Genomic DNA, 25819 nt, shown 5'->3' on the forward strand with positions numbered 1-25819 from the left:
TAGACTCTACGATTGAAAATTTGAAGTTGAAAATTTCTAAAGATGAGGAAACTGAAAAATAACTCAAAGAACGACTACAACAATTGAGAAATTTTGTAAAATATCTAATAGCTCCAATAGCATTTACACCTACTAATTTTACAAATATACCAATTTTGATATCCAAGAGTGAGGTTGATAACTTGTACTTCAGATAGTTGGATAGATACAATGGTAAATGAATCTTGTGAGTGATTAACAAAAATATGGGTAAATGTGATTAAATGTAAATGTGAGATCCTTGTGAATATCTTACTTCTTTGCACATATTGAGTCATCTTCCGTCTTGGGTAGTCTCCCCTTTTCTCTTCTTCAATCCATTCTTACCAGAAGAGGAAGGTTGTGCTATCAATGGGTGCACAATCATACAACAACATGAAATAAGGAATACACTTTTGTTGGGGTGTGCATACCTCTATTACCCAAAGAGGAACGTTTTGATATCAAACCAATCATTTGAGATATATTTTACACATTTTGTTTTACACAAAAGTGTATTCCACATTATGTTTTACGCAAAAGTGCATTCCACATTATGTTTTACCCAAAAGTGTAGTCCACGTTGTTTTTTAATCCTTACTCTATTAATCCTTTTGAGCCTCCCTCTCTTTCCCTCTTGTTGCCTATTTTCATCACGACTCAAACAAGTAGAGTTGAATTGCATTCATTCATATTGAAAAAGGTACACAAATGTTCTATTGAACATCATTGATCTAAATTTGATTACAGTTATCATTTTTCAATTTTTGTGCAAATAAATAAAATAAAGGAATATTCTACATTCTCATAAATTCTATATTTGTATTCTTAATATGAAAATCAGAGTCCCACACAAGTCATGGGATTAGCCTCATTCGATTCATGATGCATGAAACAAGTAAAGAATACATTTGATAAATGTAAATGATATAGCTAACTGTAATGAAAAGGACAGAAGGGAAGTGTTCCATCATTGCCTGCACAATGATATCTAAACTTTTGTCTTCCTTTAGCTGTGGTTGAACGTCTCAAAGAAGGCAGCTCCAGGTTCTCCTAGACCTACAAAAATGAATAAAAGAGAAAAGGTTAGAGAACACTCCAAGCAATGATGAAAAAAATGCAATTTGCACTTCTACATCACAATTAGACATATCACATACAGTCATCAGAGGCATCCATTAAGTGTTTAGTCATAAGGATCAAAAGGAAAAAGGAGTTCAAGTTCACTGAAGCTTTCAGCTTCATCATGTTTTTGCTAATATGTTTGTTCACTATGCAAGCATAGGAAAAGTCTTGATACTGATTTATGAATTATGCATGTGGGATAAAATGGGCTCCCACAAGGGTTGAGCCCAGCGTGCAAGTAATCTAAAGACAAGGAGCTACAATATAAGAATATAATTGTCCAAAATGTGACAAGAGGAATAGATATGTAGCACTAAACAATTACAGACAGATATAATGCAATGAGTTTCTATACGCATGTCACTGTCAAAATGTGATAGGAAAACACAGAAAATGCATAGCTACAGGAGAATATAAGTTACATTGATAACAAGTACAAGACTGAGCATTCAATGGCAATGTGTGCAACATTGAAGAAGTGATATCCCATTCCTAAATACCACTAATGTCGTCATGCGAGTGGTAACAACAATACAACATATCACTGTCAAAAATGTGACAGAAGTGTAATAAAAGAATATCACTGTCCAAAATGTGACAGGAAGGACAAAAGTGCAGCATATACAACATTCAAATATGCATACATTGAGAATAGTAAAGCTAAAACAACATTGTACATCTACAGATATATATGTTACAGTGAGCTTCAAGCATCTATGGTAGAATAAAGCTTTGCTATTTGCATTTTTTTCAGATTAATGTCAAAATCCGATGAGACTGCGACAGGGTGCAAGTTAGATGCTGTTTTTTTTTGTGTTGTTCTTTCTTTTAAGTCAAATGATTTTTGTGAGAAATACAATCATCAAAAATGAAAGGTGATTGTAGCTGTGTAAGAATTCCATAGAATGATCATAGCCGATATACATTTTGGGGTTTTTTTTCAAACCCAATATTGCGTAATTACAACTTTTGGCCATGAGGTTCGGCCTTAGGGTTTCTGAGAAAAACAAAGAGGCAACAGAAAGGGAATCAAGTTGTAACCCTTATCGGGTTTTTATACAGTGAAATGCCAAATATTCAGTGTTTCGGCCATGAAGTGCCCTCTAAATGTGTTGATCAAAAGTTAAAAAAAACAGAATACTACTTCGAGCTAAAAAAACCAAATGCTCTTTAGGGTTCGAAGGAGAAACAAACAGAGAAGGATCGGTTCTTTCATAAGAAACCCATAAATCAATAAAATACAGATCTATATGCATGTCGTGCCATTTGCACGCTCATATTCTCAAAAAAGCACAAAGGAAATTGAAAGTCATTGCATGAACAGCAAAACGTAGCACTAAAAGATGCAATGTGCAGGGTACCTGTCAAAGAGGAGCCAATAATTGTTATTAACTCCAGCAAACTCTAGCCTTGCCACCTGTTCGAGCCCAGACAGCCAGTGAAACCACTAGTTCTCCAAGCATGGCGGCCATGCTTCTCATGAAGCTTCTTGAAAGGAGTGTTCAAATGGGTAATTTTAGGGTTTGAAAACCCTTTACTTCGTCACTTAAGCTTTTTTAAGAGAAATAAACTTTTGCATATATGATGACTCAGTCGTGGGGTGGCTCTAAAACCCTTAAGTCTTGTAAAAGATGTCTTTTTACCCTACATATGTAAATTATTAATTAATATATTAATATTGGCAAATAAAACAACAAATCATGTGCCAATATTAGTATAGTAATTAATAATTATTATTATTATTAATTATTTTCACACACATATATAGGAATATTTTTAATTTCTATATCCTTATATATATGTGAAGATAATTAACATTAGCATCTTAATATGCACTTTGAGTTCGGTCTTTAGCATGTAGACACAAAATAAAAATTGTAAAATAAATATCCTAGTGTTTATTATGAATGTGTCTTAGATATTTACTTTAAAATTCTTCCTAATATGCATACATGCTAAAAGATTGAACTCATCATGAGGAGAAGTCATTATGCAGTTTGGGGTCAAATTTGAGCTTGAGTGCATATTTACATGAGTTTTTCTCATGATTTTGAGGTGATAAGGCTTGAGTTTGAGTGCCACATGGATCAACCTTTAGTTGACCAAGAGTTTGAGCTGAGTTACCCACATTTTTGCATAATTTGAAGCCTATTTTGGTGGCTTTTCAATTCTACTCAAGGATCAGTCTTTAGTGAGGATATTTTCAGTGGGGGTTCATCTTTAGTTGATTTGGAGTCATCTTTCCTTTGCCTTTTGGAAGGATTTTCGTATAAAGTGAAAAAAGTTTATCTTTTTTCACTAGTTCTTGATCATTCTTGTAGCTCCTATTGCAGTTTTATGACAAAATTCTAAATAAAATCATCAGCTTATGCCTTATATCTTTTGAGTCCATTTTTTTTATTCATTATTGAGAGTTAGTTTATTGTGTTATTGTCTAAATAACCTTTAAAGTTTATGTCTCATTTGTAAATCACAAGTTGTGCATTGTGATTAATTGATTCATTTGGTTGATTGTGAAAGTCTTCTTTCCTTTCAATTTCCTGAGTTAAAATCCTTTGCATGAAATATTTTTGTGTTGTGAACCAGAAGTTCGTTTGTGCAAATTGGTGTTTTAGGAGTATATTTCTGTCATTTTGAGATATCATATTGGTGCATCACCTTAGTTTAGCATTTGCAAAATCATTTTCATTTCCTTTTAGTTCCTATCATTTTTCTTGATAAAGAATTTAGAGTTATTCATAAGGAGCCAGCCCTTCAACTGGAGGTTAATTCTCATCTAGAGGTTAATCCTCACTATAGGTGACCCACAAGCCTGAGAATTATCCCATGTGTCACCAAATTGCTTGATCTTTCAGCTTGCGCATTACAGGTGCAATTTGAGTGATAACACCTCTCTCTCTCTCTCTCCACATCCCTCCATCCACCTCTCAAGTCTCTCTATATCTCCCCCTCTCCCTCTCTCTCTCCCATTCTTTCTCTCTCAAGGTTCTCTCTCACATTCCACTCCCTCTTCAAATTCCATTCCACTTTTGTTGGGGTGAACATACCTCGATTACCTATGACTTGAATGGTAGAATAATTTTTTTCGAGCAGCCTAGATCATGTAACTAATGGTATCCCAACTCTTATTCAACGTACATACTTAGTCCTTACATGCATGATAAATTATGGTCACAATTATACTACAATAAGTTAGAACCATTGATGATCAATTGATAGATAAGTTGGAAGGCCATCCCTTACTACCACTCTTATACTACGTTAGAGGGATGAATATTTAGATATATATGGATAAAGGAATTTTTTTGTTTCAAGATAAGAAATATGCCTACCTCTCTAATATTTCCAAACATTGGTTGAAGGTGCTTAAGAGGATAAAATCCCTCTCTAATAGCTTCATTGCACCCCTCTCTAAAAAATTATACAAATTGAAAGGACTAATTAAATTTTGTGTTACTAATGCAATGTTATAGTCTTTATAAGGTATTATGGGCCAAAGACCATTAGATAAACTTAGACAATATTCCTCATAAAAAGGTATAAATTGATAATGATGACACTTGAAATTTTATGTTATTAAGAAAATGTTATGGTCTTTTGCAAGATGATGTGGGAAAGAGACCCTAAGGTCAACTTTTGCAAAACATTTGGGGCATAAGGGCACATTCAAGGATAATTGTCACCATCAAAAGAGGGTCATCATCAAAATCCATTATAAATATTAACTACACATTTTGTTTTTCAACCTGCACAAAATTAGGTATGACTAATGAACTTGGTTTCAAATTTTAACCAACTTTGTTTGCCATTTTTATAATAGTGCAATTAGCTCCTATTTTTCATCTTGTGCTTAATCATTTTCTATCACAAGTTCAATTGATGAAATTATTATATAAGTACATGTTTTAGTTTTCTATAAGATTCAAAGTCCTCACTAATAATGACGAGAGATTTGTATATCTATATATTGTAACATTACACAAATAAATATAACTATGAATATGTATTTATGATATTTTTTATATATTATATGTATTATATCCTCAAATAGATGAACATAATCACCACAACCAAAAAATTTGGAGCATCGAAGAGTGACAACGAAGACATCACTATTAACCTGATAAGAAATTTCATTGAGGAATTCAAAGACAAAAATAAATTTATTGATTATTTTCAAAATACTTGGTGTCATGACTTGGCAATATTTTTTAAAATGCTTTAAGGGGGTTTCAATTAGTCGCAAGGAGATAAGTTCTCCCATATCAAGTGTCTTTAAGTATGCTAATTCTTTAATTTTTTAATACCAAATCAGAGTGCGCAATTAATTACTACAATGCTATAAAATGACTATAAGATGAACACTTGATTCTACTTGACAACTAGAATGAATGAATTGAGTGTCTTTAAATACTACCACATTACATTTGGTCACACCAAACATATGTTTAGTTGGCTGAAGGTAGAAAAGTGAAAGGGGTCAGCCAAATTTGAATTTTGAATTGTAAATTGAAAAGGGACAAGTTCATCACCACAATTGTCCTACAATGGAGTAATGATCAAATCCAATTTGCAAATTACTAAAAACAGTAGGTGCATAGATAATATGAAAAGTAGGTGAATTAGATAATATTTTATGAATGTGTAAATGGATAGAGTAGGGCTAGGTGTATAGGATGTGTAAATATATTAAAAAAGGACAAGGGGATAGAGCCCAACTTCAGACAAGACCATGTCATCATAACATACATGTATCAAGATATGCCTCAAGATAGGCACAATTAAATATGATATGGCAGGGGTATGCAAATTTCACCATTACAATATTTTACAGCAAATCAACAAAGCTGCACTACTAGCAAAGAGAAACCCAATTAGTATGAAGACACTCTATGGGGTGGAAGAAACAAAACTAATTATTCCTTCAAAATTCAAAAGTATGCGCAAAAATGAAGTTCACTAAGTATTTATCCCATCCCATCAGGAGCCTTAATCATGAATACAGCAAGCTAAATCTAGCATTTTCTCCAATCAGCATGAAATAAAAACTCCAAAGATACTCGTAAGCAACATGCTTTGCTTTATGAATTCTTATTGCCAGGATTGTTGGAAAATTAAATTATCCACCAAAAAAATTGTATTGTTATGTAACTGCTTACCATATGGGCAATTTATCATGTCATTAAGTTGCCCAAGCCCAAGTTTTTATTAAAACACTAAAATTGCATCATGTTGCAAAGCAAACCAACCATAACCTCAGATACCAAATCAGCAATATTATTCGCACTGCTAACAATGAATAATTCAATATTATATGTTGACAGTGGCATCAATATAACCAATGCAAAGTTAAATTTCCTCAATAGCCACATCAAAGGCAGGAAAGAATGAAATCAAACATTAAACTATCATTGGTTATCCAACACATGGAAAACAATAGACCATTGCCATGAATTAACTGCAATGTCATGTTTCATGGTTGGTGAACCAAGATAGATATCCACCAATGAGAACAGCAACATTTGAATAAAAATATTATATAAACGTAAAAAATGGACAATAATCGCATATACATAGACATAACATGGTACTGCCCATATATAGTGCAAATAAGTGAGATGTGTAAAGCCAAAAGAAAATGCTTCCGGAGGAACTCAAAGCAGTACCCATCCATTAAGGATTATAAGTAATATGACACTCCAAAGTGCTACGGACAAAAATAATTGAAAATTAAGGGGTAAAGATTTGTCCTTCGCTCCTATTGCAAATTCTGACATGCCATATTATGTTTATATTGTAGAATTGACTTGTAGTCACATCAGCATTACGATGATCTGTAATGCAAAATAGATTTGCATGGAGGCTTATAATGGTCAAATCTTTAATATATCCAAGATCTAAACCCTTTTCCACATGTGAATTTGTTGTCTTGAAAAATTTATTGTCTTGACCAGTTAAAGTTAGGCTTGACATCTGAGTTCTGCCATGATTGCCTATAATGTGATTGTCTCCTCAAAATAAAGTGGGATGGTACTAACTAAAATGCCGGTTACTGCGATCATTGTCACTAGCCAGCCAACTGACTGCTTTTAAAAGACGCCATATGTAAATAGGATTGACCCAGAAAACACAAGTTTCCTGTATTTTTTCCAAACTTCACTAAAGTCTAAAACCATTATTGTCACAATGATTCATTTCTTCCATGCTCTTTATACACTAAATGTAACATCAAAGAAGGTACTTCTGGAAACCAAGCAATACATAAGGCATACAATGAGTGTTACCTGTACACATTTAAGATAGCAAACATGCAAAGCCTCCATCAATGGAATAAAATATATTTAAGCACTTGCACAACTCTCCCATGTACCAAACCTTGAGCTGAAACTTCCTCCGCCACTCTGATGTGCATATTCAGCTACTGTACTGCGAGCACAGTTATCCCAGGTTTTTGCCAATAACTTCAATGACATTGGTTGTGGGAGGGTCCGTACAGCTGCATGGAACTTTGCTTTTGCTCGAGAAGACAGGTCCTCATACTCATTACTGTCAGGTAATAAACATGATTAGATATGTATAGCTAACCATAAGAATACGCGAGTGAACAAATCAGGAAGTACGCAGCTAAATCTTGAAAAGTCTTTCTATTACTACCCACTCACAATGATTCAATTGGAGCCTTGTCCAAAAGCACAGGAGAACAATTCGGATAATTTGCTGGAATAAGCAGGCGTAATGGTGAAATAGGTGTCTGTAATCAAATAAAACATAGAATAGCCAAAAATGTCAAGATCTATAGCCAACACAGAATAAGAAATTGAGCCACGACACATGGTATGGGCCAATTTTGTATTAAAAAAATCCATGGTCATTCAATTTCCAGAGAATGTCTCACAGTAAAAACCGATTTCCAGGGAAACAATATTATAATAAAGAAATATTGTGCTTCCAACGCACAATAATAAACACTTTCAATAACAGGAAGCTGGACACACCATTAAAGATGATCTATAGCGTGACTTCATGTTTGGACTCAATGCTATTGCATTATAGGAACACTTTATAACAATCCCATCTCTCCCTTCAGCAGCAGCTGCAGCTGCAGCTGCATCATTGTCATCTTCACTGACATTGGCTACAGTATCTATCAACTGTTGATTTATTTCTCGTAATTCATCTTGCAGGGCATGGCTCATCTGCAAAAATAAGAATGAAAAGAAAAGCCACATGAGATAAAACCAATGTATGCAATACTAGTTCATGCATATTAAATATGGTGTTTTCTAGTTTCTAACTTAGCATTTCTGAAATTAAAGCCCGACCTAGCATGAAAATAGTCTTCGCTTGTGTGCATATTTGTGCATTTCCCCAAAATATGATCCCTCTATTAAAGACTCATGGACTAAAAACTTGATGTTTATTACATTTACATGAGTACCCTTACAATTTGAGAGTTCATTTCCAGAAACTAGAAATGAAGTTTTAGGGAATAGAAGGAGCAAATTACATGATAAAGAATTAACACCAAACCTACAACGGTAGAGTACAGCTTCAAGCAAATTTTAGGATATGGAAATAACTACAAAGAATGTTTACCTGTGTCTCTTAACTATATAAATATATATGACTTACCTCCATTCTGGGCCTCTTGATTCTAGAAGTTGCTGTTGACTCCATTTCTGGAGACTCTTGATTATTATGCTGCTGAAGACTATTGATTACACTTCCCCCTGAAGATACAGTACTGACAGGCATGGAACTCATACAACGAACGGTTTTCTTTGAAGTACTACTGTCCTCTTGTGTCATCAGATTCCTTGCTTGCTGTCGACACTTTGTCATAGCAACCAGATCCTCCCCAACAGCCGCTCTGGAACCATTACCTGGTGCAGATCCTGCCATCCTGTCATTCAAGCTTACTACTGATCTTATGTCATTGACGGCTGAGGCAAAAGCCTTTGGTGACATCGAGTTCATCTGTAAATTCAATCAAAAGAGGAATATCGGACAACTTCCATTATAAACAAATCTCAACATGAAAGTAGTGAAGCATTATCAAGTGTATTTCCCCTTTACAAGTACCATGACTGCTCAGAATGTCCAAATCATAAATCATAAATAAAATAAACGTTTTAAACAAAAACCATAATAGAGTTATAATTTCAATTTGCGTCCTTCAAAACAAGCTATAATAACAAAGTTTCTGACAACTACATTTGTAAATTTCTAACTACGAAAGCTTATAAGCCTTCAGACTCTCAGAGTAAATCCTTAGAGAGTATAATAACAATGCACACTGAAGCCATTTATAATATTTAGACAAAGTTTCTGACAACTACATTTGTAAATTTCTAACTACGAAAGCTTATAAGCTTTCAGACTCTCAGAGTAAATCCTTAGAGAGTATAATAACAATGCACACTGAAGCCATTTATAATATTTAGATATGAATGAAGCCCATCTTCACAAAGAACTAAACTAGAAAGAGATCATACATCTGATAGGGATGTAACTAATGATCTGTGAAGAACAGAAAACAATGCAAACAAGCTTTTCAACAAGTGCTACTGTCGCAATGCAGAATCCTCATACTTATCTTGATTCCTTGATGACTGTTGTCTTATTCAAGTGGATTCTCCAAATACAAGTCCAGCAATACTGCCAAGCCCATTCTCATTGCATGGGTAAGGCCAACTCCAGTTTTATGAGGTGCTTATTACGGAAACGTAATTGGTAAAAAAATTAATTGTTATATTAAGTTTAACAATGAGCAAGAACGCTCAATAAATAGATTACAAAGATTTACAAAATAGAAAGTTTCTAAAATACAATATATTACACGATTGAGCATTAATAACTAACTTAGGAAAATATAATATTAATACCCTCCCTTAATGCTCAATCTATCAATGACACCAAGCTGCCCCCTTAATTTGACAAACTTATCTAGACTAAGCGACTTGGTGAGAATATCTGTTGTTTGCTCTGCTGTTGGAACTGAACTGATCCATCTTCAACAAGCCTTCTGATGAAGTGACAATGAGTCTCCACATGCTTGGTTCTTTCATGAAAGACGGGATTCTTGGCAAGTTTGAGCACTCCCTGATTATCACAGAACAAGGGAGTGGGACCTGCTTGAGATATTTGCATATCCGCAAGCATCCGGCAAAGCCAAACTACCTCACATGCTGCCTTAACTGCTACTTGATAATCTGCTTCTGTCAAGAAGAGAGCCACTGCTTGCCGCTTTTTTCTAGTCCATGTGACTGCACCGGATCCCAAACTGAACACATCCAGAAGTTGATTTCCCATCATCAACCAAACCTACCCAATCTGAATCTGTGAACCACTGAGTCTAGGATCATGACTCCTAGTGTAAAGAAGTCCATAATCAAAGGTGTGCTTCACATAACGCAGCACACGCTTCGCTGCTACCTGATGATCAACCTTGGGGGCTGTCATGAAGCGTGAAATGAAGCTCACTGCAAAACTGAGATCAAGTCTAGTAGCAGTAAGATAGATGAGACTGCCCACTAGTTGCCTAAATTGTGTTTCAGACTTGGCTGACAACTTCAGTCATGTCTAACAACTTCAGACTTGGCTGACAACTTCAGTCATGTCTCCATAGGTGTGCCACACATGTTCTTAATGGTGCAAAGCAACCTAGGCAGGTTAGATGTGGCACCATCCAAGCATGCACAAAACCTTATGCACTCTTAATCATCAACATTGTCAGGATTCCAACTACGGTAATGCCTATAGATCAAGGCATTTAGGTTCACTCACAAGACAATGTTGCCTCTTTCATCCTTATCCGGGTGGACCCTCCCATCTCGCTCAAAGGGTTCCTCTTGTGACATTTAGGGATACTGTTCTTTGGGGTGTAGGGTAAAACCCCATGATCTAGATTAGTCTATTAGACCTTTTCAGCTAATATCATGCATTGTAACTCTTAGAAGGTGAAGATTCATGTGGAAGCTTAACCATCTCAACTTCCATAATCATTCTTTTAGCCTTTGCAGTTTGTAACATCATATCTATTAATATATTTACAGAAGTATATTTTTTTGTATTCCAACAGAAAAACAGAGAGCAAGGATAGCTAGGAAGATAGATGAACATACATCTACTCCAGAGTATGTCAGGTAGGGATGGCACATATTAGTAGTCTTGAATTGTAATTTTCTATATAAGGAGTATTCCTCTACTTAATTAATATATAACATTGGATTATCATTTCATGGTATCAAAGCTTAGGTTTTTGCACGATTTTCTCTTCAAATATTGTGGTTTTTATGTTCATTTTTTGCATGATTTTTTGCCACAAAAATCTTGGGTTCTTTCTCTACTAAAGGGTTCTCTAATTTTTTTCCCAAAAAAATCATGAGTTTTTTTGTGCAAATTTTAAGAAGTTGATCTCGGGTCTCTAAATAAAGGGAGGGATAGCTTTGTTACCCAACATCATGTTGGACAGATTGTGATAGAAAAATTATGATAAACTTGGTCATACCCAAAAGTTATGCAGAACTAGGGAGGGTCTCAACAACAAGCTCATGTTGCAAAGTATTTTGAATAGAAGGGGTCAACCTTCTATGCAATCATGGCCAAATGACCTACAAATTATGTCACATCTTCCGTAGGTAGTAGAATGACCATTAAGGGAAGGTATTAAAATAATATTGTAATATTTGTATAATGGTCATCTTAGTCATTTAGTCAGTATTTAGAAACTTTTGTTTATGTCTTTCGTCTTTAGTTAATTTTAAGAAATTTTCTTTCTATCTTTTGTGTTTCTATTCTCAATCGTTTCGGTTATGGAAAGATCATCCTGTAAGTTTTCAAATAAGTTTTATTCCTCTCCTTAATTGATATACAACATCAAATTGTCATTTCAAAAGCTATAGTACTGGTTAATCCAAAGAAAGCACAAATTATCCAAGATTTATCTATACCTACTTGTCAAAAAGATGTTCGTAGTTTTCTAGGACATGCAAGATATTATAGAAGATTCATTCAATATTTCAATAAAATTGTCTCACCACTTTTTGCTTTGCTAGGGAAAGATAATTTTTCTCTTGGACAGAAGATTATCAACATGCTTTCAAGCCAATTAAGGCAAAAATCATCAATGCACCAATGCTACGTGCACCAAATTGCGACTTATGCATCTAATAATTCAATGGGAGCAATATTCGGCCAAAAGGTTGGTATACTCTTTTACGCTACTTATTAGATAAGAAAAAATTTCACGTGCTAAGAAATTATAAGGAGTCTTAGTTTTTGTGTGTGCAACTAATAAGATTTTTCATTATATCACAAGATGTGAAGTGTTTGTTCATACTAATCATTTCACAATTTGCTTCTTAATGAATAAACCTATTGCTATTGTCAATGGAAGAGTCATTAGATGGGTATTATTTTTATTGAAGCATGCATGAGACACTAAAGTAGTGATATTGAAGCATGCATGAGACACTAATGGATTCTATATACTGAAATCTTCACAAGATTTTTGCATTAATTTGTCGATATGAGATTCAACATCACAAATCTTCTCCATATCATCAACAAGCCAACGACCAAGTTGAAGTTACCAAGACAGTTGCACTTCATTGAAAGGACTGGGTAGATTGACTCCTTGAAGGAATATGGGCTTACCAAACAACACAAAAGACCACCACTAGTCATATTCCTTACGAACTTGTCTATGGTAAGAAAGTTGTATTACCCACTAAAGTTGAAATCAAGACTTAATGTACTACTTTGGAATAGGGTCTAAATCATACAAATACACCAACTCCATTCTTTAAATGAAATGCATCAAGAGCTTGTGTTTCATGCAGAAGTAGTTCAACAATGGCATGCTCTTTGGCATGATCATTTTGATAACAAATGGTAATTTCAACCAAGAGATTGGGTTCTTTTGTAAGACCCTAGATTGAGAGTAATACATCAATAACAAATCAAAGAACACATCCAAAGCTTCTGTAAATATTTCTGCATGGATGTCTGTATTACTTCAAACACAGGAGCGTGTAACAACAATCTCTATTGAAAGAGAAAGGTCAATTTGAAACACATGCAGCAATTTTATATTGGATATAATTGCCCTCAACAGGCCAGAACATGAATATTATATATGGTTAGATGATTGTGTGATTGATGTATCAACGACAACATGAATAGTAATTTTATAGGTTCTAAATCAATACTTATTTTCGCAATTATCAGTAGAAATGCAGGAGTCTTAATGCATCAACTCTTAAAAATCAGAAAAGTGCACTGTGCCTGTCGATATCTTTATCTCCTAGGTAGGGTTGAGAAAAAGACAAAAAAAGAAACAATATTAATTTCCACAAACGACCAACTTCGCTCAAAGGGACTTGAGAGTACATTAAGTTACAATAGAAAAGTAACTGAAAAATACAACACTAAAACAACGTAAACCCAATTATAGGGGTTAAAAAATTTTAACTCCAAACCATATAATCTAAGTATAACTACAAATAGACATGTGAGAAACTTATTCCATTATAGCTCTTCGTGTTATGCTTCTTCTTTCTCTTATATAGAAACACATTCTCCCAAAAAAAAGGCAGTGAATAAGTTCCTAAACGAAAAATTTTAATGCATGCATACCACTTTTATCAACCGCTTGAAAGGAGGCTCCTTTGTGCTTAACTTGTCTTCCATAAGAAGTCCGGGTGAGACACTTTGGGGCCCATCCAGGCTAACAATATTCTGAGCAGGACTCAGAGAAAAATCAGCTAACAGAGGCGAAGCAGAAATTCCTGGTGTACCAATGGCAAGAGATTGAGAATGGTTCAGTACATTTGCTGTTTGTTGAAGGCCCTGACTACTTCCAATATTCATGATTGCAGACGATTGCTTCTCGGCATCTTCCATGGGTGAAGGAGCTGGCAGGGTGGAGGGTGAAGGAGCTGTAAATGGTGAGGTTACTGGTTGAATGGGAGTTCCAAGCTTGGGAACAGGAAGTGATGATGCAACTAGACCTTGCTGATCTAATTGTGGAGAGGATTGCTGCGAAACTTGAGGAGAAACAGCTGGAAGAAGTTGAGGGGAGGAAACAGAAAGCGATGACCCTGTCTTGAATGGCTGCTGCTGCTGTTGATAAACTTGACGCTGACTTAGTGTGTGATGCTGCTGCATAAATGGTTGTTTAATAGAAGATGGTTTAGGCTTTGTTTCACTATTCAATTCATTCACTTGTTGAAACTGAGGCATTTGTTGTAGCTGCATATGAGCAGCTTGCTGCTGCTTCTGTTGCTGAAACTGCTGCTGCTGGCTTTGCAGATGTTGTTGCTGGAATTGCTGCTGCTGGCTTTGCGGATGTTGTTGCTGGAACTGCTGCTGTTGCTGCTGCTGCTGTTGTTGAATTTGCATTTGCCGATTGTGCATATTGATATTCTTAAATTGCTGTGCATGGAAGATATCTTGTGGTTTCAGTGCTTGGTGATGATGTTGTAAAGCATTTGCATTCAATTGCAAAGCATTTAGATCATTTTGTTGTAAAGTATTGTTCCCTGACTGCTGTAAAGAGCTTATGCTATTTTGCTGAAGAGTGATATTATTTTGCTGAAGACCATTAATATTGTTATTACCATTCTGTTGGAAGGAAGTCTGCTGCAGAGCACCCATACCATTTCCTTGTGTTGAATTTAGACTGGCCCCAGGTTGCATTGCACTTCGATTATTTTGCAGCGTTGTTTGCACACCAGTTTGCTGCATCTGTGACATGGAACCATGCTGAATAGGTGCAACAGTGTTTGCTTGCATTGATGTTGCTGAAGCCTGTAAATTCATCTGTTGAAGCTGATTAGAATGCTTCTCCTGCTGCTGCAACTGGGGCATTAGAGATTGTGACTGTTGCGGAATAGAATGTAAATGGCTGCCAGACTGAGGGAGGAATTGCTGATGTCCTTGTTGCTGCAGAGCAGATTTTACTGGCTTGAATGAGTTTAGAACACTTTGAATTTGCTTCTCAACAGCATCAATCTTGTCTTCTGGGAATCCAGCTGGAATATTGATCTTTGGAACTTGAAAATATTGCATCATGCGTTGAACTTTGGTTCTATACACCTTTAGCTTCTCAAGTTGATCAGCTGCCATAGGCTGCCAAAATAACAATATTTAAGCATAGATGTGATATTGAATCATTTGCTATTGCCATCGGACCATTTGATTAAATTATACCACAGAAAAAGTGAGTGGAAACAAAATCAAATCTACCTGTGAACATTTAATAGTAAGCCTTTGGAGTAATTCTCTTAGATCAGGAAAATACATATCCTTCAGCTTTTGCAGCTGCAAAAAAATTAAATCACCATTTCTATTAAGATCATTGCCAGAAAGAGAAATCTTTATCTTAATAGACTATGAAGAATACAGAATAAGAATCATTACATGCACAAAATAGAATAAGGTAACTTAACAACTATAGAATCATAAATAACGAAGGAAACATATCACAAAAACTATATATACATTAGAGATCAACGATGACAAAAGTCACAATGACAGACCAAGTAAGATAACTGTAGAAGTTTTCTTTAATCATCAATGCACAATTTAGATGATAACTGGAAGCAAATGCTGGTTTGAAAACCTTGAAAGTACACAAGCATCATCAGAGAAGGTTGTGGTCAACTTTTTCTGTCAAAATTGGATATAGTAAGAGTTAACAATGAAAATGGATTAATTCTTCTACCCCTTCACCAACCAGTCTTTTGTACATCTGCTACCTTGGGATAAAATACTTATTTAACATCAGCCGGTATAAACACTATTTTCCATGTATGTAAACTGAAGGTGCTAAACATAATTTAACAACTCGTATCAGAGCCAACTGTTAGTTCACTTGAGAGACCTTGATCTGTTAGTAGTCAATAAGATAACTTGTTGCTGGCATGCTGCATTTTGGGTGATTAAAGCCTATCCGGAGTTTATTATCCCAGTAAAAATAGCTAAAATGGTTTTCTGCAATAACAAGAGAGAGAGAGAGAGCCAAGACTGGAATGGCCAGTGATGTTAACAGCAGAGAGAGGGTCCATGCAAGGACTTGCAGCCCCAATCTTGTTTCAAGATTCATTAAGCTTTTGTTGCAGGTAATGCCACATAATCCATCAGTTTCTCATAATTGTTATCCACCAATGTATTACTGAATTTTGACAGCCAAGCTGAATGTATTAGAGTATCATTTAACGAGCTGACTAAGTCTTAGTGTTCCATTCCTAGCAGTTATTGAGTTCTATTTCTCTCATTGTCGTATCCTTACTTGCCCCAGCTCAGGTGTAACATAATTGTGTTCATAGTATGATGGAGAAAAGAAATCTAAAATTTGAGACTGTAACAATCTCCTTTTGGATCTTCTTTCTTGTTTGAATAAATAATTTCTTTGGCTCAGATATGAGTTATGCATATCAGATTACAAATCAATTTACTGGTCCTAAATCCTTTAACTATCTTGCAAACTAGTATTCTAATTCTAGATCATACCTTAGCAATCATTCAAACTCAATCCCCAGTGAAGTGTAATGTCCGCAATAAAGAAAATTGATCAATAGCTGGGAAGAAAGGGACTGCAAAGATCGTACCTTCTGATAGATCTTTTCCTGCCAATCTACACCATTCGATTGTCCAGTTTGACCTGATGACTCAACTGATGCTGGAAAATCCGAAAGTTCCTAAATATGTAAGTTCACCAAAGCTTTCTATTATGCCAAAATATGAAAAAGAAGACTGAATGTATACCTTTGATCCATGCTAGACCAAGTCCAACATGTGCAATAAATAGACAATAGAATGGCCATAATGTGTCATCAATCTCAGTTACCATTCAAATGAGAATATAATAAGATACTTGAGATAAACTAATAGAAGAGCTAGATGATTCCTACTTGTAGGAACATCTGAAAGCCTCTGGGTTTGGACTTGTAGTAACTGCTTTTGCTGTTCAACAGAGCTCTGCTGCTGCTGCTGTTGTAATAAGCCCCCATTTGTGTGAAGCCTTTGCTGAAGCTCTTGTGGTACTGAGTTCGATTGTGGTAACAATGGTTGTTGTTGTTGCAACTGCTGGGGCTGATGTTGGAGCTGGGAGAGAAGTTGTTGTGGTTGTTGCTGCAACTGCTGTGATTGTTGTTGTAATAATGATGATGATGGTTGTTGTGCTTGCTGATATTGAGAAGTTTTGGATTGTATAATCTGTTGGAGTTGTTGCTGTTGCTGTTGCTGTTGCTGTGTCTGCATATTTGAAACATTAAAAATTGATGGTTGCTGTTGCTGAATAATGGATGGCTGCTGTTGCTGAATGATGGATGGCTGCTGTTGTAAAACAGATTGTTGATGCCTGAGGACAGACTGCTGGTGCTGCTGGTGCTGCTGGTGCTGCTGCTGAAGGAAAGACTGAGATGTTTGTTGTAGGCTAGACTGCTGAGCAGGTTGAAGAACAGAGGGTTGAGACTGTCGAATTAAAGATTGCTGAGTTGTTTGAAGAGGAGGTGCCTGAGCTGACTGCAAAATAGATTGTTGTGAAGCCAGCTGGGTTTGCTGCTGCTGCTGGAGAATTGATGTTGGAATCTGTTGCTGTGGAATATTATCTTTCATAAGAACCTGTTGTTGAGGATGTTGCAAATGCTGTTGCTGGTGTTGCAATGGTTGCTGATAAAGGAGCTGGTGTTGGGCCTGTGGCTGTTGGTGTTGTGGAACTACTTGCTGCTGTCTTGATTGCATCTGCCTCAAAGGAAGGCCATTGTGAGGTAAAACCTGACCTGGTGAATTATTGGGTGCACTTTGAGTACCAAAACCAAGGCCACTTGTACTTTGGGATAAGTTAGTCATAGAAGACATTGTGGATGGTAAGCCAGCTGAGTTTTGCATTCCACTTGCGCTCATAGTAACTTTCTGATTTTGTGGTAGTGACGCTTGTTGTGGTTGGGGCTGTCCAGGCAGTGCAATGCCATTGCTACCTACAATGGTTGGCGGGTGAGATGGATTTCTCATCTGTGTCTGCATCAGAAGTCCTGCTTCAATGTTGAAAACAGATAGAAAGACAAACATTGAGATTAAAAAATAAAAAGAATTATTTTATGTGAAATCATTGTTGTAAAAAAAAAACAATGATAATATAAATCATGCTTAATAAATAAAACCAGTCCATTTATTACAAATCAGCATTTTCTAAGCCTGTGCCCACCAGGATCCAGAGACTTCTGGTTGCTGCTAGAAGAACCACCTGCCAAAGAGTTTACATCTCGAGAAACATGATTTCTTAATGATAGCATCTTGAGAGATATTTTCCGTAGATAGTCTTGCTGCATAAGATAGAGGGACAATATTATCCTCCAAAGAAAAGGAAAAACTGAATTCCACACATTTAATCCCTTTACAAACGTGTATACTTTTCAAAGCAAGTGATTAAAAACAATAACAGAAACCATATGACTTGGAAGACATTATGCAATGAAAACTTCATCTTGCTGTAAAAAGTGTGCAATATCACAGATATCTTCATCTTGCTGTAAAAAGTGTGCAATATCACAGATATCTAGAAGAATGATAGCTATGCTGCCTTCTTGATTTTAATGAAAGTTGAAACCATCAAATTGATTCAATAATTTAAAGATACACATAAAAGGAAACGAGTAAGAAATCTGGATAGAATTATCATTTATTGCAAGATGATGATGGATGCTTGAAGACCTAAATCGTTTCTGAAGGTTAAGAGTTTGAAGTGCTCAATACGTTTTCCCAAATTCAGAGAAACTAATTATATTAGGCTAAAAGGATAAATTAAGATAGATTCAGATTTAAAATTTAGTTAATATAACACAGATAAAGCACATGTGTGCGCATATACAATTATCAGCTTTGTCTTTTTAAATTTTTCCTAACTTGATCAAACATTTCAACTATTTGGCTCTCATGTTTTATATTTTCTTCCCAACATGATAAATAAACAATTGTAATATAATTATATTGCAATAATGGATCACATGGAATTTTGAAAAAGATATGTTCAATGATATGACATAGACAGCAGTTATTTAAGGAAATTCATGCAGAATAATTATATTGGCAAATCTTTCAACCTCCCACAATGTCAATTGGGATGACGTCAAGGATGTAGATGAATGTGTTCATTACTTACTGTTTAAGAATAACAAACAATTGTCACAAATCCTACCGTCAGTAAAAAGTCAATAATTATAACAACTTGTGTCTACACACACACACACACATATATGAGATAAATGTGCAGGTAACACACCTGATCAACAGCAGCTGCATAAATCTTCTCTTCAAATCGTAAAGCAATTTTTTTGAGTTCATTCATGCCATCAGGACCTGTAAATGGCATATGTCTTTGAAGTGTGTCCATTCTGTACACAAACACATGCTATTAGAAAACCCCTTCTATGATTTCTCAAAGAAAACTAACCAATTGCAAGCATTTTTCTTCCAAAACTGGAACAACTTAATATCTTTGCTTAAGATCACATGATGTTGATAGGTTAAAGCCTAAAGCTACCATGAAAGAGCAGGCATGCCATATGAAAAAACGACAAGGCTGAGAATTAAAATAGATAGCTAATCAGTTTGCCCACAAAGTACTTCTCTAATAAAAAATTAATCACCCCTCCAAAATAGTGTTAGAAACTTCGAACAGTTAAGGAAAACTGGCTTACTTACAAATGAAGCCATCCTTAGAAGAAAAGATGGAACTCATCTAATAAATAATCAATAGAAAAAGCTCTTCTCCATGTCCTGTTCCTTGACATCTCTAACATGTGGCTAAATATAGAATCATAAAGGGTTCAAAGTTATTAATTGGCTCCATTTTAAAAAAATTGGCTTCAAAATTCAATGTTAAATATGGTTACTCCGGATATCTTCTACTCAAAGATCTTGCATTATCATCCCTTTTAATTGTGTTATGAGAGGCAACAATGTTTAAGACATTTTAGTAAAAGAAAGAGCTGGTGTAAGGTCTAGAATTGGGTATAAATCAGAAGTTTTTAAGAACATCCAGACAAATAACAAAGCATTTCAGTAATTGAGATGATTTCTCTTAATTCTTGAAATACACGTCTCCATCAGGAATCCACCCCTTAAATGAAATTAAGTCTTTCAAATGAGAAAATTTGGAAGATACCATTCATTCTCGAAAGGTATCCAAGACATTTCGTTCAATCTGGAGTTAAGGATCTTAGAGTAGAAACTTTCTTGTCAAATGGAGGCAATCATGTATGGAGATAGAGATTGTGGCATCAATGCAAGCATTGTTCTAGTGGTCGACGTTCCTTATTAAACTGATTGCTTGATATGTTTTCTGATCTACATTGCTTATGATCTGAAGAAGTCTGATCATTAATTATGCTTATGAACTGAACGAAGTCTGCTCTTCAGACTTTTCCTTATTCTTAAATGGGTCTGCTCATTGTGTCTGAAATGAAACTTGCTCGCAAAGGGTACTTAAGTCTGCTTCCAAATTCTGCATATACTCCTTTTAAAGAAATCATATTTGATCAGATAATTTTTCAAGAAAATAAAAGGATCTCTTATTTATACCCAACCAAGCAACTCTTCAATCAAAGGTTGCATCCCCTCAACCAAGTCGGCCAAAGCAGTTAGCATTATTTTTATTTTTACTTCCATTGGGAGTTCCAAAATTGCATGAGGTCGACTAGGGGGAAAACATACATATTTTATTTTATTTCTTTATTGACTTGCCCAAGGTGGGCGCTCAAGCCAAGGAGGAGTCGACCAAGAGAAATATATTTCATTTAATTTAAAAAACAATCCAACTTAGGGCACACTATTTCAAAGGGTCGTCCCTTATGGATATAATATTTAAACGCATTTTTATTTTATCCCTTTAATGAAGGGTGCCATATTTAGAGGTCGGCCAGGTGAAGAATAAGGTAATCTAGTTTTCCATTTACAGGATGACATCAATTTAGGGATAGAGGTCGGCTCATATCAATTTTCTAACACCCAGATTTAATATTAAAGAAGTCTGTGACTGTGATTTGTTTACTTATTCGCAGGGGCATGATACATGCAAAAGTTTGATTCCAATGAGGCAAATCAACTTACTTCTAAAAAGATCACCCTCAACCATTCTAATCAGTTGGCAAAGGCTAAGACTCGGGGTGAAGGAAAACACCTCCTGTAAATAAATTTGAACAAAAGGTGATGCAAAAGTTTGATCCCAAAGAGAAAAAAATCAAACTTACTTCTAAGATCACACTCGACTCAACCATTCTAACCAGTTTGCAAAGACTAAGACTCAAGGTAAAGTAAAAAAGACCTGAAATAAATGCTATTTCTTGTATGTCCAAGGATGGCTCTAATAATTCACTTAAGGGAGTGCCAAGAAAAACTCACGGTATGGTATCATTAATGGGATCTCTAGATCTCACTCCTCTTCCTTTGATCATTCTAACATCAAATGTAAACCCCCACCGACAGGTACATGAAAATTGAATTTTGATGGCACCTCCCAATGTAACCCAGGACCCTCACAGGCAAGATGTGTTATCCGTGACTCCACAGATGTGCTGATTAAGGAAGCATCAAAAAGATCAAACCAGGAACATGTAATGAATCAGAGGCAGAGGTATTGCTACTCGGATTGCAATCGCTGAGTTCTTTGGTAATTGACCTCTACCTCAAAAATGACACCCTATGAACTGGAGGATAAACAACATTTTAATCAATACTTGAAATACTTTGGATAACCTTCCATCTTCTCCATGAACCATTGCTACAGAGAGGGGAATAAAATAGCTGATTTTCTTTCAAACCAAGGGATCAATCAAAATGAGGAGCCCATTATAGGCAATGATGTTGATAGGTGCCAAATTCTTTCTAGTTTATGGAGTAAAGAGATTGATGAGACTCGTGCATCATCATTATCATTACAAGTGCAACTAAGGATAGTAGAATTCGCAGTTCATACCATTTGATCAATGCTCTCACATCAAGGAGGTGGCCTCCATCAATTTGAATGCTAGAATGGCTTTTATTCTCTGCCAGCTTTCATTTTGGCATCCTCAAAACAATTTTTTATTTTCTGTGTTCTCAATGCTCTAATCCAAGGGGCCTCTATTTCAATTGAAATGGAAACATCCACCAGATGGCTTTCCTGGGCGAAATTATGGAGGCCACAATGATAAGGGTATTCTTCTTTCAAAGCAATGATGCATTGGAAGTGATTCAAAAGGTGTTAGGCAACGAATTTTTTGAGGGGACAGCAAGACACTGGGTAAACTCTGACATATCCTCCAAGTTTGTACGCAACATGTATGAGTTACAGGAGACAAGGAACAAACCAAGGCACTTGTAAAGTATTAGTCTGGGAGAAATTTTGGAATGACATGACTGAGGCAGTGGATAAGGCTACACCTATTAATCTGTCTTCTCTTTTTTCCACTGGCTATTAGTTCAGGGGTTTGGTATCAATGGGAACTGTCAGAGGAATAGAATCAAAAGTGGAGTCTTTAATAAAGGAGATGGCTACCATTCAGGACTTTCTTAAGAGTGATGTTAAATACTTCTTATATCCCATCAGTGAAAGTGCTCAAAGTATGCAGAACGGATAAATCCAATCTTCTTTAGAAGATATTTTATCTAGGAAAGCCAGAGAAGGCAATAAAATTTCTGCTGCATCGAGCTGGCTTGGTCAAGCACAAAGATGGTACCTATGGATCCAAATTTATCAAACTATGACAGTCCTTTACCTGCTCTGTTTTATAAGCTTCTACTATATGGGAAGGTAACAGAACAATATGTTTTCCATAAGCAATATACCTTGGGGTCTAGACTGTATATCTGTTTTCTTTGTAGCGGTTGGTTAAGTATATTTTGTATTATAGTTCATGCTATCAATCTATGGAGTCATGATAGTATACCAAATAGTCACACAGTGTTGGAAAGATCTGATATCCTTGCCAAGCATCACAGCAGGAATTTTGTAATTTCAAAGATTCAAAGATAATAAGTAATAAATTTCTAGCCCGCACAAGTAGCGGAGTTGGCTTGGGCTGTGGGTTTGCTCCCCATTGGTCTCGGGTTCGACTCTGAGGCTCGGGTTCGCCCGATGCACGTGGCTTGCAGGTGGCTGCATACATCCCTAGAGGACTAGTCTCGCCTCAGCTCGGCCCTTCCTGACCCCGACTTGGCAGTAAGTAAGTCCAAGGTAAGGCGGGTTGGGCGCTGGGCTGGGTCACAGGGATACCTCTAGAGTTTAAAAAATTAAAATAAAAAAGTAATAAATTTCTATTTGCAGTTTGAATATGGACACCATCAAAATTAGGCTATAAATTGGCCCTAAAAAGGGAGGCAGCTCAACTTCTTCCGAAGCAGTCAAAATAACTTTTAGGCATAGTGGCACCAAACTAAATATGCTGAGAATAAGCATTCACACAGAGACTGGTCAAATCCTGAAACTTGAGATCATTGTGTATTTCAGCAACTGTGTACATTACTTAAGAAAAACTCTTCCATAAGCATAGGAATCTGGATAAGACATTCAAACTTAAGGCTGAAATTTTCGCTTGACACTGCAATAACAGGGTGGGTTGTTCTGAGTTCATCAAGTTTTCAGCGTTTCCTATTAATGCAGTGTTTTATAAGATCACAGTTATAATATATATGCTCTTGCAGGGGAGGTATTTTTCTGTATTTCAGAGAGAGGTATCATGTTGGAATCAGGGTGCAGGTCTAACCTATGCCAGTTGATGGTAAACTCCCTAAAGTTTTGAGGTATTACTATCGCTATCTATATTAGTTAAAATGGGGCTGACCTCTCTCTGCATCCGCTTGTAAGGAGTATTGAAACAAAACAAGTTGAATCTTTAAAAAATTCAGAAACAAAATGGTCTAAATTTTTTTGTTATAAATTTTTATAAGCCAGAAAAATCCAATTCATTAATGGAACTCCAAAATAAAATCAATGATAAAATCCTTCTATGAGACTCCAATATAAAATCGATAAAATTCTACAATTGCCCTACCACTAGCTCTGTAGGCCACTCCACATTGTAAGGACAAATCCATCATCGATGCATTCAATGCTGATCCAGTAAAATATAACAGAAATGCACAGTATATTGAACAATATACAAGTGAATCGTAAAGCAATCTTTTGTGGTATTTCACAAGAATAACCTCGTCCACCAAATTTACTATCTTTTAGCATCAACCGCAAAAACTACCTTTACCTGTTTTCGATAAGTGCTCTCATATTTATAAATAAGAAAAAACCTATAACATTTCGACACCATCTTTGATAAATAACTGTATCCTCTCTTTATTCTTTAAATAAATCTGTCTTAAATAGATTAGTTTTTTTATTCCAGAGGTATAAACGAGTTTGTTGTGATTTATAATTTATCTTTCATTCTCTTACAAATGTTTATATAAAATGTATTTTCTTACAATCCTATTAAACTGATTTGGTTACGAATGGGCAATAATATACAAATTTAAAATTTAAATTTATTGTCCTACACTAAATAACACTAGGTGATATTTTGCAAATTTGATTGCCTTTTAACTTTCTAATTCTATTGTCGTAATATACTTGCAATTCTGTTTACCTGATTTCGTTACCAGTCAAGAACAACATAGAAATTTCAAATTTCTTACTCTACAATAAATAACAACAAATGATATTTGTAAATTAAGATTGGTTTTATTTTTTTAATTTATTTTTTTAATATGCACCTGCAAGTAAATCATAATGTTTTATAGATATAAGTATAGATTGGTACAAATGGTTCCTAGCTTAAATACTTCTTTGCCTTCAGACATTCTTGGTGAGGTAGAAGATACCCATATGGGTAGGAAAAAAATAAGGAATGCAATATTTGAGACAATTAAATCGACAACTTTACCAGTAATGAAATTTTAAAAAAGGGCAGGAAAGATATACCAAAAACAATTAGATTTACATTGCGTAATCAAGTGAAGACAAATTTGATTGTACAGTAGAAAGATATATATTTTTATGCTATGAAAATCAAAGAACTAATCTGATTTTTTTAGGTATGAATATGTATAGGCAGTTCATAGTCTGAGATTACCCTGATGTTCTTAAATCCATATACTGATATGTGTTTTAGGTAGGGTTACGGAACCTCCTTTTATTTATTCACAGAAACAGAATATTGGGTAATGGGTTTTTGCAATATATGATCAGGCGCCATCAGCTGATATTTATCCAAATTTTTAAGACATTCAGACAAATCTGAGAAAAATTACAAGGTGGGTTTTTCCCAATCGGTTTACAAGTTTGAAAAGATATAACACTGCCATACGAGAGGATCCATCAAAAAAAGAAATGCAGAATTTAATTGCATACATCTTGTTAACGATCTTCTGTCTAGAGTCCTGCGACAACTCATTCCTCCAGTTGTTGTTGTTATTGTTGGAGATGGTGTTGGCTGAATCCATGGCAGACCTTTGGTGCCTTCAATTGCCCCAACCAATAGCGTAAATGAAAATTGGTATTTGAGAAAAGGCGCCCAAGACTTTCAGCTGATTAAGCATCAATAATCTTCTGCCTTATAAAGTTGTCCAAGATAGGTATGACTGTGTACCTAAGGTATCACTGTCATTCTACTGTTTTGACAAATTTATTTTATTGTTTGTA

At 35.4% G+C, this 25819-nt stretch overlaps 1 protein-coding gene across 3 annotated transcripts; it reads right to left on the minus strand.

The window, feature by feature from the left end:
• Positions 1–798: 798 nt before the first annotated feature.
• LOC131063145 (mediator of RNA polymerase II transcription subunit 15a) lies at positions 799–25819 on the minus strand. 3 transcript variants are annotated; one of them, XR_009111017.2, is made up of 12 exons: positions 25529–25819; positions 19430–19541; positions 18356–18473; positions 17061–18185; positions 16758–16828; positions 15394–15468; positions 13783–15276; positions 8776–9120; positions 8139–8339; positions 7806–7894; positions 7428–7689; positions 799–1077 (listed from the first exon to the last, which is right to left on the minus strand). XR_009111017.2 is itself a non-coding variant. In XM_057996914.2 (11 exons), the coding sequence occupies exons 1-11, from the start codon at positions 25618–25620 to the stop codon at positions 7485–7487; spliced, it is 3924 nt and encodes a 1307-aa protein (XP_057852897.1). In that variant the 5' UTR covers positions 25621–25818; the 3' UTR covers positions 6665–7484. The 3 variants fall into 3 exon arrangements, 2 of the variants coding, with proteins under 2 accessions (XP_057852897.1, XP_057852896.1); XM_057996914.2 differs by lacking the exon at positions 799–1077 and having other exon boundaries at positions 6665–7689; positions 17061–18182; positions 25529–25818; XM_057996913.2 differs by lacking the exon at positions 799–1077 and having other exon boundaries at positions 6665–7689; positions 25529–25818.

Source organism: Cryptomeria japonica, chromosome 11 (assembly GCF_030272615.1).
Source record: "Cryptomeria japonica chromosome 11, Sugi_1.0, whole genome shotgun sequence".
NCBI classification, from domain to species: domain Eukaryota; kingdom Viridiplantae; phylum Streptophyta; class Pinopsida; order Cupressales; family Cupressaceae; genus Cryptomeria; species Cryptomeria japonica.